Consider the following 16,363-nt stretch of genomic DNA (forward strand, 5'->3'; position numbering starts at 1 on the left):
GACTATACAGGTTACATAAAGTAGACTATACAGGTTACATAAAGTAGACTATACAGGTTACATAAAGTAGACTATACAGGTTACATAAAGTAGACTATACAGGTTACATAAAGTAGACTATACAGGTTACATAAAGTAGACTATACAGGTTACATAATGTAGACTATACAGGTTACATAAAGTAGACTATACAGGTTACATAAAGTAGACTATACAGGTTACATAATGTAGACTATAGATGTTACATAAAGTAGACTATAAAGGTTACATAAAGTAGACTATACAGGTTACATAAAGTAGACTATACAGGTTACATAAAGTAGACTATACAGGTTACATAATGTAGACTATAGATGTTACATAAAGTAGACAAGACAGGTTACATAAAGTAGACTATACAGGTTACATAAAGTAGACTATACAGGTTACATAAAGTAGACTATACAGGTTACATAATGTAGACTATAGATGTTACATAAAGAAGACTATACAGGTTACATAAAGTAGACTATACAGGCTACATAAAGTAGACTAGACAGGTTACATAAAGTAGACTATACAGGTCACATAAAGTAGACTATACAAGTCACATAAAGTAGACTATACAGGTTACATAAAGTAGACTATACAGGTTACATAATGTAGAGTATACAGGTTACATGAAGTAGACTATACAGGTTACATAAAGTAGACTAGACAGGTTACATAAAGTAGACTATACAGGTTACATGAAGTAGACTATACAGGTTACATAATGTAGAGTATACAGGTTACATAAAGTAGACTATACAGGTTACATAAAGTAGACTATACAGGTTACATAAAGTAGACTATACAGGTTACATAAAGTAGACTATACAGGTTACATAATGTAGACTATAGATGTTACATAAAGTAGACTAGACAGGTTACATAAAGTAGACTATACAGGTTACATAAAGTAGACTATACAGGTTACATAAAGTAGACTATACAGGTTACATAAAGTAGACTATACAGGTTACATAATGTAGACTATAGATGTTACATAAAGTAGACTATACAGGTTACATAAAGTAGACTATACAGGTTACATAAAGTAGACTATACAGGTTACATAAAGTAGACTATACAGGTTACATAATGTAGACTATAGATGTTACATAAAGTGGACTATACAGGTTACATAAAGTAGACTATACAGGTTACATAAAGTAGACTATACAGGTTACATAAAGTAGACTATACAGGTTACATAAAGTAGACTATAGATGTTACATAAAGTAGACTATACAGGTTACATAATGTAGACTATACAGGTTACATAAAGTAGACTATACAGGTTACATAAAGTAGACTATAGATGTTACATAAAGTAGACTATACAGGTTACATAATGTAGACTATACAGGTTACATAAAGTAGACTATACAGGTTACATAAAGTAGACTATACAGGTTACATAAAGTACACTATACAGGTTACATAAAGTAGACTAGACAGGTTACATAAAGTAGACTAGACAGGTTACATAAAGTAGACTATACAGGTTACATAAAGTAGACTATACAGGTTACATAAAGTAGACTATACAGGTTACATAAAGTAGACTATACAGGCTACATAAAGTAGACTATACAGGTTACATAAAGTGGACTATACAGGTTACATAAAGTAGACTATAGATGTTACATAAAGTAGACTATACAGGCTACATAAAGTAGACTATACAGGTTATTTACCAGGACTTGGAGTGTAGATGAGTAGATCTGTCAGGTGTGTTAGACAGTAGAGGGGTGTCACTACATTCCTCAGTGTTTGTTTATACTGTAAGGTTATGGTGTCTGTCAGGAACGCCACACCAGACACACCCTTACGTATTCTCTTGGCAGTTAGTCACGTTGTAAAATCTGTGTCCTTGGTGACTCAAAGCAGAATGAGAAAAAAACAACACAGTTATTGGCGGCTTGAAAAAATGAATGTGTTGCGTAAGTTGTTTTCAAAGTCAGCTGAATGCACCTTTAAGTTCATTGAACCGTGGTTATGTGAGTGTGAATTTACGTTGTACTGGGTTTACACCCCTCCCCTAATTGGAGTAATTTAATGGACAACAACACTTAGGCTTTTACTTACAACACTTAGGTTTCAGCTTATACATACTATATACATACACAGTGTATTTGACAATCTTGTTATTTTTAGTCCCACCCTTCAGCTCCTCTCAACCCTCCCATCTGTCTCTGAACATCATCCAGCTTTGATTTCTATTTGCGTATATTTTTCAACTGTGCATTGATGTTTCACAAAAGTTCTGAAGATTTCTATTCCCATAGTTTTTACAGATTGTAAATGAAAGACAAATGTTTAGATTTACTGAAAGCCTTAGTTTCCTGGTGGTTATGAGGAGGGTGTGGTACTGAAACCATTGTTGTGTTCCAGGTGGCAAAGAGACAAAAGTAATTCACCCAATGTTTGTTTAGGTATGTGTGGGTCTTTTAACAACCGTATCTAAAAAAAAATATGTGACTTTATAGTTGGAGAGAACATTCCTTTAAACGCGTCCTGCTACAAGCAGGTCACAAGTTGTTGAACTATCACCTTCCTCACTTTCCCCTCCTTGTTATTATCTCTCCTATCACCTTTCCTGTCCCTCCTATCACCCTTCCTGTCCCTCCGATCACCCTTCCTGCCCCTACTATCACGCCTCCTGTCTCTCCTATCATCCCTCCTGTCTCTTTTATAACCCTTCCTGCCCCTCCTATCACCCTTCCTGTCCCTCCGATCAACCTTCCTGCCCCTACTATCACCCCTCCTGTCCCTCCTATCACATTTCCTGTCTCTCCTATCATCCCTCTTGTCCCTCCTATCACCCTTACTGTCCTTTTGACATACATTTTTCAATTGTGCTGTGATGTTTCACAAAAGTTCCGAACCAAAAGTCATACACCCAATGTTTGTTTAGGTATGTGTTGGTCTAACAATGTCGGTTATACATCTTGTTGACATTCATCCACGGACATCTCGACTTGCATTACACACCCTCACTATAGAAACATTATCTAAAACAAATCATGTGACATAGTTAGAGAGAACATTCCTTTAAATGCGTCCTGCTACAAGCAGGAAACAAGTTGTGGGAGAACCTGAAACACTTTACGAATTGTATCACCTTCCTCACTTTCCCTCCTTGTTATTATCTCTCACTATCACACCTCTAGTCCCTCTTATCACCATTCCTGTCCCTCCTATCACCATTCCTGTCCCTCCTATCACCCCTCTAGTCCCTCCTATCACCATTCCTGTTCCTGCTATCATCCCTCTAGTCCCTCCTATCACCATTCCTGTCCCTCCTATCACCCCTCCTGTTCCACCTATCTTCCCTCCTGTCTCTCCTATCACCCGTCCTGTTCCTCCTATAACCCCTCCTGTTCTAGCTATCTTCACTCCTGTCCCTCCTATAACCCCTCCTGTTCTAGCTATCTTCACTCCTGTCTCTCCTATAACCCCTCCTGTTCTAGCTATCTTCACTCCTTTCTCTCCTATAACCCCTCCTGTTCTAGCTATCTTTACTCCTGTCTCTCCTATCACCCTTCCTGTCCCTCCTATCACCCCTCCTGTTCTAGCTATCTTCACTCATGTCTCTCCTATCACCCCCCCTGTCCCTCCTATCACCCGTCCTGTCCCTCCTATCACCCTTCCTGTCCCTCCTATAACCCCTCTAGTCCCTCCTATCACCCTTCCTGTCCCTCCAATCACCCTTCCTGTCCCTCCTATCAATCGTCCTATCACCCGTCCTGTCCCTCCTATCACCCTTCCTGTCCCTCCTATAACCCCTCCTGTCCCTCCTATCACCCCTCTTGTCTCTCCCATCACCCCTCTTGTCCATTTGACATACATTTTTCAACTGTGCTTTGATGATTCACAAAAGTTAAGAACCAAAAGTCATATACCCATTGTTTGTTTAGGTATGTGTGGGTCTTTTAACAACATTGGTTATTCATCTTGTTGACATTTATCCACGGACATCTCAACTTGCATTACACACCCTCACTAAAGAAACATTATCTAAACAAATCATGTGACATAGTTAGAGAGAACATTCCCTTAAACGCGTCCTGCTACAAGCAGGAAACAAGTTGTGGGAGAACCTTCAAACACTTTACGAATTGTATCACCTTCATCACTTTTCCTCCTTGTTGTTATCTCTGCTATCACCCCTCTTGTCTCTCCTATCACCCCTCTTGTCTCTCCTAACACCCGTCTTGTCTCTCCTATCACCCCTGTAGTCCCTCCTATCACCCCTGTAGTCCCTCCTATCACCATTCCTGTCCCTTCTATCACCCCTCTTGTCCCTCCCATCACCCCTCTTGTCCCTCCCATCACCCCTCTTGTCCCTCCCATCACCCCTCCTGTCTCTGTTATCATCAATGCCATGGTTAAACCTTCCTGATTTGGGTGTTTCATTTGTCAGTAATGATTTATTAAGTCACACATTGTAGTATTTAATTTGTAATAGACAGTCTACCACTCCTCTGTTTTAAGGGCATATTTCTCTGACTTAGTCTGTCTCCTGTCCCTCCTTTCACCATGGGAACACCTTCCTGAAAACAATACAACTATGCTTTGCTTATTAAACCTGTTCTGCCTGTTCATGTCCAAATAGATTAGAATGTTCCAATGTGCAAAACAGGTGAAAAAGTCACACATGCATCATCCAGGGTTGACATGACCACATTTCTGGTTGGTCCATAACTTTTTTCCTGCTTGTAACAGGGTGTGTTTTTTCTTTCTTGTTTCTGGTAGATGAGCTCGAATATTGCAGGTAGATTGTGGCTTCCATCAATGTAATTGTCTGCTAGATTACAAATATCCCATGTATTTTTTTGTAAATATGTATAATGTACAGTGCCTTGCGAAAGTATTCGGCCCCCTTGAACTTTGCGACCTTTTGCCACATTTCAGGCTTCAAACATAAAGATATAAAACTGTATTTTTTTGTGAAGAATCAACAACAAGTGGGACACAATCATGAAGTGGAACGACATTTATTGGATATTTCAAACTTTTTTAACAAATCAAAAACTGAAAAATTGGGCGTGCAAAATTATGTAGCAAAAGGTCGCAAAGTTCAAGGGGGCCGAATACTTTCGCAAGGCACTGTATTTATCAACTGTGCTGTGATGTTTCACAAAAGTTCCGAACCAAAAGTCATACACCCAATGTTTATTTAGGTATATGTGGGTCTTTTAACAACACCGGTCATGCATCTTGTTGACATTCATCCAAGGACATCTCAACTTGCATTACAAATCCTCAACAACAACAAAAAATCCTGTGACTTGTACTTGGAGAGATCATTCCTTTAAACGCATCCTGATACAAACAGGAAACAAGTTGTGGATGAACCAGAAACATTTTAAGAAGTGCATCACCTTCCTCACTTTCCCCTCCTCTCATCTCTCCCATCCTTGTTATTGTCTCACAAATCCCTCCTGTCTCTCCTATCACCCCTCTTGTGTCTCTATGACCCCACTTGTCTCTCTATCACCCCTTCTGGCTCCCCTATCTCCCCTCCTCTCCCTCATATCACCCCTCATGTACATCCTATCTCCTCTCCTGTCCCTCCTATCACCAATACTGTCTCTCCTATCACCCCTCCTGTCCCTTCTATCACCCTTCCTGTCCCTCCTATCAATCGTCCTATCACCCCTCCTGTCCATCCTATCACCCTTCCTGTCCCTCCTATCACTCCTCCTGTCCCCCCTCCTGTCACTCATCATCCCACCTGTCCCTGCCATAGTTAAACTTTCCTGATTTGGTTGTTTCATTTGTCAGTAATGATTTATTAAGTCACACATTGTAGTATTTAATTTGTAATAGACAGTCTACCTCTTCTCTACTTTAAGGCCAAATATCTCTGACAGAGAGCAGTGAATATTTGCCCGTAGTCTGCCTCCTGTCCCTCCTTTCACCATGGGAACACCTTCCTGAAAACAATACAACTATGCTTTGCTTATTAAACCTGTTCTGCCTGTTCATGTCCAAAAAGATTGGAATGTTCCAATGTGCCAAACAGGTGAAAAGGTCACACATGCATCATCCAGGGTTGACATGACCACATTTCTGGTTGGTCCATAACTTTTTTCCTGCTTGTAACAGGGTGTGTTTTTTCTTTCTTGTTTCTGGTAGATGAGCTCTAATATTGCAGGTAGATTGTGGCTTCCATCAATGTAATTGTCTGCTAGATTACAAATCCCCCATATATATTATATTTTGTCTTTGATATTTTCCCCTGACCCTTCCACCCCTCCCCTAATTGGAGTAATTTAATGGACAACAACACTTAGGCTTCTACTTACAACACTTAGGTTTCAGCTTATACATACTATATACATATATTTGACAATCTTGTTATTTTTAGTCCCACCCTTCAGCTCCTCTCAACCCTCCCTTCTGTCTCTGAACATCATCCAGCTTTGATTTCTATTTGCGTATATTTTTCAACTGTGCTGTGATTTTTCATAGATTGCAAATGAAAGATACATGTTTAGATTAAGTTAAAGTCTTAGTTTCATGGTGGTTATGAGGAGGGTGTGGTACTGAAACCATTGTTGTGTTCCAGGTGGCTGTCACGAATCCCGCCGAAGATGGGGCCTCTTCCTGTTCGGGCTGCGCTCGGCGGTCGTCGTCGCCGGCCTATTAGCTGCCATTGATTCCCTTTCCTTTTGTTTCTGTTTATTGGGTTTAATTGGGTACACCTGTTTTGAGTTAGTGTTCCTTTGTAGGGAGAAGATCAGTTTCTACCTTATCGATTCACCTGGGTTTCCAGTGGTGTTGGTGGTTCCCTGGCTGGCTATTCACAATCCCCTCATTTCCTGGAAACAGGGGGCTCTTCAGGGGTGGTCAGACGAGTGTTTGGGTAGGTGTATAGGAGTTTCCATCGGTGCCACGACGGTGGAGAGTCCAGACCAGGTTTCCACTGTGCGCATTCCCCCAGAATATGCCGATTTGGCTATTGCTTTTAGTAAGAAGAAAGTGACCAAATTACCACCCCATCGACGGTGGGATTGCGTGATAAACCTCCAGGAGAACGCTGCACTTCCCCGGAGTCACGTGTACCCACTGTCACAGGAGGAGACGTTGGCTATGGAGACATATGTCACGGAATCTCTGAGACAGGGGTACACCCTCATGTCACCCGTCTCTTCAAGTTACTTTTTTGTGAAGAAAAAGGAGGGAGGTCTGCATCTGTGCATTGATTATCGAGGTCTAAATTCTGTCACAGTGGGATTTAGTTATTCGCTACCTCTCATCTCTACAGCGGTGGAATCATTCCACGGAGCACGTTTTTGTACAAAACTGGACCTCAGGAGCGCGTATAATCTGGTGCGTATTCGGGGAGGAGACGAATGGAAAACAGCGTTTAGTACCACATCAGGCCACTATGAGTACCTCGTCATGCCGTATGGGTTGAAAAATGCTCCAGCCGTCTTCCAATCCTTTGTAGATGAGATTCTCAGGGACTTGCACGGGAAGGGTGTGATAGTCTATATTGATGACATCTTGATTTATTCTGCCACACGCGCCGCGCATGTCTCCCTGGTGCGCAAGGTACTTGGGCGACTGCTGGAGCATGACCTATACGTCAAGGCTGAGAAATGTGTGTTCTCCAAACCAGCCGTTTCCTTCCTGGGTTAACACATTTACAGCTCGGGGGTGGTGATGGAGTGTGACCGCGTTAACGCCGTGCGTAATTGGCCGACTCCGACCACGGTAAAGGAGGTGCAGCGGTTTTTAGGGTTTGCCAATTACTACCGGAGGTTTATCCAGGGTTTTGGCCAAGTAGCGGCGCCCATTACCTCACTGCTGAAGGGGGGGCCGGTGCGTCTGCGGTGGTCGGCAGAGGCTGATGGAGCCTTCAACCAGTTGAAGGCGCTGTTCACTGAAGCTCCCATGTTGGCGCATCCGGACCCTTCGTTAGCATTCATAGTGGAGGTGGATGCGTCCGAGGCTGGGGTTGGAGCCGTGCTGTCTCAGCGCTCGGGCACGCCACCGAAGCTCCGTCCCTGCGCTTTCTTTTCTAAGAAGCTGGGTCTGACTCAAATTATGTCAATTAGCCTATCAGAAGCTTCTAAAGCCATGACATCCTTTTCTGGAATTATCCAAGCTGCAATCCCGTTAACGGGATCGATATGACAACAACCAGTGAAAGTACAAGGCGCCAAATTCAAAAGAACAGAAATGTCATAATTCAAATTCCTCAATAATACATGTATTTTATATCGTTTTCAAGGTAGTCTTGTTGTTAATCCCACCACAGTGTCCGATTTCAAATAGGATTTACGGGGAAACCACCGTAAATGATTATGTTAGGTCACCAACAACTCAGAGAAATACACAGCCAATTTTTCCAGCCAAAGAGAGAGAGAAAAAAAGCACAAATAGAGATAAAATTATTCACTAACCTTTGATAATCTTCATCAGATGACACTCATAGGACTTCATGTTACACAATACATGTATGTTGTGTTTGATAAAGTTCGTATTTATATCAAAACATCTGAGTTTACATTGGCGCGTTACATTCACTAGTTCCAGAAACATCCAGTGATTTTGTATAGCCACATCGATTCAACAGAGATACTCATCATAAATGTAGAATAATACAAGTTATACACATGGAATTATAGATATACCTCTCCTCAATGCAACCGCTGTGTCAGATTTAAAAAAAACTTTATGGAAAAAGAAAACCATGAAATAATCTGAGACGGCGCTCAGAAAAATAGTCGCATAGCTGCCATGTTGGAGTGTTTTCTATCCAATACTAATAATAATATGCATATATTAGCAAATGAGACTGAGGAGCAGGCTGTTTACTCTGGGCACCTCTGGGCACCTTTCATCCAAGCTACTCAATAGTGCCCCTGCAGCCATAAGAAGTTAAAGGCACAGTCAATTTAGTGTATGTAAACTTCTGACCCATTGGAATTGTAATACAGTGAATTAAGTAAAATAATCTGTCTGTAAACAATTGTTGAAAATTACTTGTGTCATGCGCAAAGTAGATGTCCTAACCGACTTGCCAAAACTATAGTTTCTTAACAAGGAAAATATGAGTGGTTGAAAAACAAGTTTTAATGACTCCAACCAAAGTGTATGTAAACTTCCCACTTCAACTGTATCTTCTCTTTTGATGTTCTTTCATCTCTCTATGGCTTCTAAACACTATTATGATGTTTCAAATCCTGTCTAATGCAGAATTAGAGTATCTTCTTCTAGAGTATTTTAATGTTTAACATTGGTTTATGTATCTGATCATTTACCAGTTTAACCCATTTTGGCATTAACCCATATTGGCATTGTTGAGCATAGAGCTCAACCCAACAGTGACTACAGGTTTTACAGCAAGCATTGTATGACGCTGATTTTGACTCTACCATTAAAATTCAAAGATGTGGGAATGAGTCGTCTCATTATGGAAAGTCATTTTACCTGACGGTTTTGATATCTGCTCATCATGATCCATTTGACCTACACCTCATGGCACATGAGGGTTAGGTTATGGTTATAGTTTAGATCAGGGTGAGGTAGGGGTTATGGTTAGGGTTTCGAGCCGGGACATCCTTAGGATCCCAGATAGAACTGAACGAGATTAAAAGAATAGCAGTGACCGGACTTTCAATGAGTTCAATCACTACATTTTCACTATCTTTGGTTGTCCTCATAAACAAAGTTGGATTTCTCCTTACATTTTTGGGGTAATATTAAATGAACAAATCATTGAAACAACTTGCATTCATTTGTATTAAGTGTACATATCCCCAGGAAGTAGTTAGGTGATGTGGGTGCTGCATTTTTCTCTTTTATTATTTTCAAGGGGTGTGCTGAATTATTATTTTTTTGCCTACACTACAGACATCTTATCTGTCCGCTAATACGCCACTATTAAAGGCCCAGTGCACTACTTTTGCGGAGAGAAAAAATAAATATTCCGATTTTTTTTCATGGGATGCTGCACCCTACTTCCCGCGGCTATGTAAGCATATATTTTTTTGTTGGTCAAATTCACTACAGAATTATTTTTACAGTGTGTCTGTGTGGTTGAGTTGTAAAATTCCAATGGAAAGTACCATATTTCTGCCCCAGAAGACGAGGGTTCAATTCCCGCTTTCTTCATTAACTCCTTCTCTGTCTCCTCCTCTTTCTAATATGTCTAAATAAAACATTGAAAACATTCTGCAAAAATATTCTCCATATGACCTTATCATCAATCAATATTTAAGCTATATACATTTGCATTTTTAAAAAATTTGAGAGACACAGTCTGCAAAAAAAATGTTTTGTTCTATTGCTCTATCACTCTTAAAAACACCAATACTCAGATTCAAGAACCACTTTGGTTGTTTCAAAGTATTTATATTCTGTTTTAAAACACTTTCTGTGTATCATAACACTTACATCAGGGTTTATATTCAAACACTCTCCAATCACCAGATCTCAGGTTAGGTACATTACTTTCATGGTTTCATGGAGTCTTTCTTGAGGTTTTGAAGAACTGATAGCATGGTTGTGGTCACTTCCATTCAATTCCAGTCCATTCAGAAAGTCAACCAAATTCCAATTCCACATTTTCCCAATTGAAAAGCATTGAAGAGAATTGGAATTGGATGTGTACTTCCAGAATTGACTGGAATGGACATGGAATTGACCCCAACCCTGACTGATAGAGAATAAGAGAGTGAAATGTGGCCTTGCCTTCCCTATCAGCCTGGAAAAGGGCCTAAATATATTTTAACCCTGTGAGACTTAGCGTTGTAATATTACAATGTGACCTACATTGGATCCTGTACAGTGGTGTAAAGTACTTAAGTAAAAATCCTTGAAAGTACTACTTAAGTCGTTGTTTGGGGTATCTGTACTTTACTTTACTATGTATATTTTTCACTACTTTACATTTTTTACTTTACTACATTCCTAAAGAAAATCTATACTTTTTTCTCCATCCATTTTCCCTGACACCCAAAAGTACTCTTTGAATGCTTAGCAGGACAGGAAAATGGTCTAATTCACACACTTATCAAGAGAACATTCCTGGTCAACCCTACTGCCTCTGATCTGGAGGACTCACTAAATAGAGAACATTCCTGGTCAACCCTACTGCCTCTGATCTGGAGGACTCACTAAATAGAGAACATTCCTGGTCAACCCTACTGCCTCTGATCTGGAGGACTCACTAAATAGAGAACATTCCTGGTCAACCCTACTGCCTCTGATCTGGAGGACTCACTAAATACAGAACATTCCTGGTCATCACTACTGCCTCTGATCTGGAGGACTCACTAAATAGAGAACATTCCTGGTCATCATTACTGCCTCTGATCTGGCGGATTAAACACATGTTTCGTTTGCAAATGATGTTAGAATGTTGGAGCACTTTTAGACTTTTACTCAAGTAGGATTTTACTGGGTGGCTTTCACTTTTACTGGAGTCATTTTCTATTAAGGAATCTTTACTTTTACAATTGGATACTATTTCCTCCACTGATCCTGTACAAGTCTTAAGCGAAATGATCATGTCAAACACTAAACAGTGAATCTACTTAGACCCAGATGTATCTCTCAGTAGTCATTTTGTTGTGTGCCATTGATGATTATTGCGGCATCAATGCCCTTGCTGATGGAAGGAGGTTTTCACTCAAAATCTCACGATACATGGACCTAGTCATTCTTTCCTTTACACGGATCAGTCTTTCTGGTCCCTTTGCAGAAAAACAGCCCAAACGCATTATGTTTCCACCCCCATGCTTCACAGTAGGTATGGTGTTCTTTGGATGCAACTCAGCATTCTTTGTCCTCCAAACACAACGAGTTGAGTTTTTACCAAAATGTTCTATTTTGGTTTCATCTGACCATATAACATTCTCCCAATCTTCTTCTGGATCATCCAAATGCTCTCTAGCAAACTTCAGACGGGCCTGGACATGTACTGGCTTAAGCAGGGGAACACGTCTGGCACTGCAGGATTTGAGTCCCTGGCGGCATAGTGTGTTACTGATGGTAAGCTTTGTTACTTTGGTCCCAGCTCTCTGCAGGTCATTCACTAGGTCCCCCCGTGTGGTTCTGGTATTTTTGCTCACCGTTCTTGTGATCATTTTGACCCCACGGGGTGAGATCTTGCGTGGAGCCCCAGATCAAGGGAGATTATCAGTGGTCTTGTGTGTCTCCTAATAATTGCTCCCACAGTTTTTTTCTTCAAACCAGGCTGCTTACTTATTGCAGATTCAGTCTTCCCAGCCAGGTGCAGGTCTACAATTTTGTTTCTGGTGTCCTTTGACAGCTCTTTGGTCTTGGCCATAGTGGAGTTTGGAGTGTGACTGTTTGAGGTTGTGGACAGGTGTCTTTTATACTGATAGCAAGTTCAAACAGGTACCATTAATATAGGTAACGTTGTGGAGGACAGAGGAGCCTCTTAAAGAACAAGTTACAGGTCTGTGAGAGCCAGAAATCTTGCTTGTTTGTAGGTGACCAAATACTTATTTTCCACCATAATTTGCAAATAAATTAATTAAAAATCCTACAATGTGATTTTCTGGATTTTTCTTCTCATTTTGTCTGCCATAGTTGAAGTGTACCTATGATGAAAATTACAGGCCTCTCTCATCTTTTTAAGTGGGAAAACTTGCACAATTGGTGGCTGACTAAATACTTTTTTTGCCCCACTGTAGTTAAGCCTACTAATCTTCTATGTTGTTATTTTTTGCTTTGTGCTTTGCATTTTGAAGTACATGCAAATTGCTTTACAAATAAAGGTGTTATTATTAGTATTGTCATTCAAACTATTATTATTTACAAGTGGGGCTTCAATACCCAACCTATAGGCTAATGCAAATGAGGTCACTTGAGGTGTGACCTGTTGAGCAACAATATGTGAAAATAAAGCCGGGTAGACACTACAAGTTTTTTAGGACGATCTACAGGCTCCTGATCAGCTCCAGGAGCATTTTCCCAAATCTTTAGATCAAACCCAGAGTAAAACATAATGCCACAGTCTCGTAAAGTGTAAGCACATAACCGATTTGCGGATGATGGCTCCCATAGGCTCCCGGGCACTCTACGGGCACATACGGCATCCCGAAAATGTTCAAACATGTTGAATATATTCGGCCTCAATTAGTAGTCAACACATAGTAGTCCAAACATACTGCCGATTACTAGTGCATTACGATTTGACTTGACTGAATAGTTCAATATTAGACCAGTCAAAACATTTGTATTGTATTACAGCCATAACTAGTGGGAAAGGATTTCAGTAAATGTATGAAAGCTAAGAGAAAGCCTGTGGGTGTGTCAGGGGGTGGGCACCTGACAGATCCTATATAAAACAAGTGAGCAGACCCACTCTCACACTGTATATCTTTAGTATCCTTATAGAAGCATAGAAACTACTTCTGTTACTACTCTCACACAGTGCTTGAGACTGACAGATCTTCACTGCAAACATGAACAGCAAAGTTTCTCAGTCTGGTGAGTAGCCTTTAGGTTATAAAGATGGGAACTCAAGCCAATAGTATTGATTCCTTTTTTGATGTGCTTTTTCCTTTGATCTTCATGTGCTCTAGAAATATAATGATGCATAGCAGTGGGGAGCATTATTTTATATTACTCCCCTTTTATTTTTTTGTCAAGTTGACACAAAATGTTAACATTATTAGTTACATTATAATGTACAAGTCAGTGGAGTAATTCATTTTGTTTTTATTCTTGTATGCGCTTATTGTATATGACTGTTTTAGAGCACTACCTTCTCTATCTTTCCTTCTCTTTCTCACTTGCTGTAATGATTCTAAAAAAGGAACACATGGATTATACATTTATGTTTGTACGGTGGCCTTTGTTTATATATTGAAACCAAGAGATTGCTTGGTATTTGATGGGAGTCAATTTAGCAAAAAATTATAATGGCATAAAAACAGTTTAGCACATACAGATGTAGGATCTTAATTTGATAAATATATTGTTGCTGAAGGTTTTCCTGCACAGCAGCAAATGCAAAATTGTAGTGGATTTGCATTTTAAGTACTCTAAAGTTTCTAATGTCCACTTTGAAAGTCCAGACTTGATTTTCCCTAATCCATATAATAATTCACATTTCCTACTGCTGCAGGATTATTTTCCTGCTGTAGCAAACAGGCTAAAATTAAGATCCTGCATCTGTAGAGGCAATGCTCACAGATTGTTTTGTGCAGACCATGAAGAAACAAATTGTTTTTGCCATTACTCAAAATGTGCTAACAAGCAGTACATGAAGTCTAGACCTCTTAAAAAAGTTAACAAGTGTTCTTGTCATCCAACAGGAATCCAACAGCATACACAAAATGGGGAGATCCGCATTGTTCTGGTCGGGAAGACAGGAGCTGGGAAAAGTGTTGCAGGAAACATCATTCTAGGGGAAAAAGCTTTCCCATCAAAAATCTCCTCTATTTCTCAGACAAAAAACTGTCACAAGAGAAGAGGGAAGGTGGGTGAGCAAAGTGTAGCTGTTATTGACACCCCAGGTTTGTTTGATACTTCATTGTCCAATGAAGAGTCACTGAAAAAGATTGCTGAATGCATCTCTTTCTCTGCACCTGGTCCCCATGTGTTCCTGATTGTGATCCAGCTGGGAAGATTCACTGAAGAGGGGCAGAAAACTGTGGAGATGATTAAGACATTATTTGGGGATGAAGCATCCAAATACACCATGGTTCTCTTCACACATGGAGACTTTCTTCATGGTGATGATGATGATGATGATGTAACAATTGAACAGTTCCTGCTTGAAAATCCACATCTGGATAGTGTTATTTCCCAATGCAATGGGAGATATCATGTCTTCAACAAGAAAGATAAGAATCGCTCCCAGGTCACTGAGCTGCTTGAGAAGATCAACACGATGGTGAAGATGAATGGAGGAAGCCACTACACCACTGATATGTTCCAGGAGGCTGAGAGAGCGATTGAAGAGGAGAAGAGCAGGATCCTGAGAGAGAATGAAGAGAAGATACGCAGAGAGGAGGAGAAACTGAAGAAAGAAAAAATTATCCAAGAGGCTCGGGAAAAAGAGCTTAAAGAGAAGAATGAGAGGATCCTGAGAGAGAACGAAGAGCTGAAACGCAGACAGAATGAACTGAAGCAAGATACACAAGAGGCTCAGGAGAAAGCTTTTAAAGAGGAGAAGAAGAGAATCCAGAGAGAGAAGGAAGAGCAGAGACTCAGGGAGGAGGAACTGGAGAAACAGAAACTGAAAAACGAGGCTAAAGATAAAGAAATAAAGGAGTTGAGGGAAAAATATGAAAGGGAGGCAAGAGAGAGAGCTGAAGGAAGAAATGGCTTTCTATATAGTTTTATTAAAAAAGCTGCTGAAGTGTGGAAAACAGCAGTAAAAGATAGGTGCAGTACACAATGAAAATCTGAAACAATGCTGTTCAAGAGTCCCGAGCTTAGTCACATTGAATGCATTCATATACAGTGTACACTGTTGCCATTCTACTGTTATAGCCTGTAACTATAGCATTGACTTCTATAGATGTATATTCTATAGCTTACATAAAGATTTATGACATTTATCCTGGCTCTGCTGTGTCTGTGATTTGTTTCCATTTATGTCAATAGTAAACATTATGTAATGACAATTTAAGACAAATACTAGACAACATTGAATGTAATCTATTGTTTCATTGATATTCAGTGAGGATATTTTCTTAAAATAACACAAATAATCATCATGACAGTTTATTAAAGCTGGTAATTAGCTACGTATGTGATTTTAGGGTAGCTTTCATGCATTGGCATTATAAATCAAATATGTTTTAATCAACAACAAAAAATAAAAAAACGTATTCATGTTGTGCATAACACTCCATGACTTGGTCATTCCTTGAACAAATGGGTTGGTGTTCATACCATTGTCCATATGACATCATCAATATGGGACAGAACAGTGGAATTATTTATATGGATGCACACAGTTGTCCAGACTGTAAATCATGCTGTTTAAACAGTGAAGTAATAAAGAGACTCTCTTTTCTTGACCAGTGACCTGACTGGGAAAACCTCCAGGTCTATAACTAAGGCCTGGAGTTTTCCCTGGTCAGGTCCTGTATAGCTTCTCCTAGAAGTAAAGGTTACGAGGAATGGAAGCCATTGACGGTTATTGAGACACAGACATGTGAGCCATGGCGGCCTAGTCTGTCTGGATCCTCCAGGCCAGCAGAGGGAGAAAATAAAATCCTAAACTCTGGGACCAACTGACAAATTGGCATCCTATTCCATATATAATGCACTACTTTTGACCAGAACACATGGGGCTTTGTTCAAAGTAGTACGCTATATATGGAATAGG

The 16,363-nt window shown here is 40.0% G+C and overlaps 1 protein-coding gene across 1 annotated transcript; it reads left to right on the plus strand.

The window, feature by feature from the left end:
• The first annotated feature begins 13,328 nt into the window (after positions 1 to 13,328).
• Positions 13,329 to 15,587, plus strand: LOC149974996 (GTPase IMAP family member 9-like). The gene is made up of 2 exons (XM_090210142.1): positions 13,329 to 13,506; positions 14,337 to 15,587. Exons 1-2 carry the CDS (start codon positions 13,482 to 13,484, stop codon positions 15,425 to 15,427), a joined length of 1,116 nt encoding a protein of 371 aa, XP_090066268.1. The 5' UTR covers positions 13,329 to 13,481; the 3' UTR covers positions 15,428 to 15,587.
• Positions 15,588 to 16,363: the final 776 nt, after the last annotated feature.

The sequence above is a fragment of the Oncorhynchus mykiss genome, chromosome 19 (genome assembly GCF_057628025.1).
Source record: "Oncorhynchus mykiss isolate SJ-2025 chromosome 19, ASM5762802v1, whole genome shotgun sequence".
Classification (NCBI taxonomy): Eukaryota; Metazoa; Chordata; class Actinopteri; order Salmoniformes; family Salmonidae; genus Oncorhynchus; species Oncorhynchus mykiss.

Bases quoted from the DNA above. Each gene is read 5' to 3' on its own strand.
- LOC149974996 (XM_090210142.1), top strand. From the start codon at position 13,482: ATGAACAGCAAAGTTTCTCAGTCTG. The intron at 13,507-14,336 runs GTGAGTAGCCTT...GTCATCCAACAG, and splicing joins CAGCAAAGTTTCTCAGTCTG to GAATCCAACAGCATACACAA.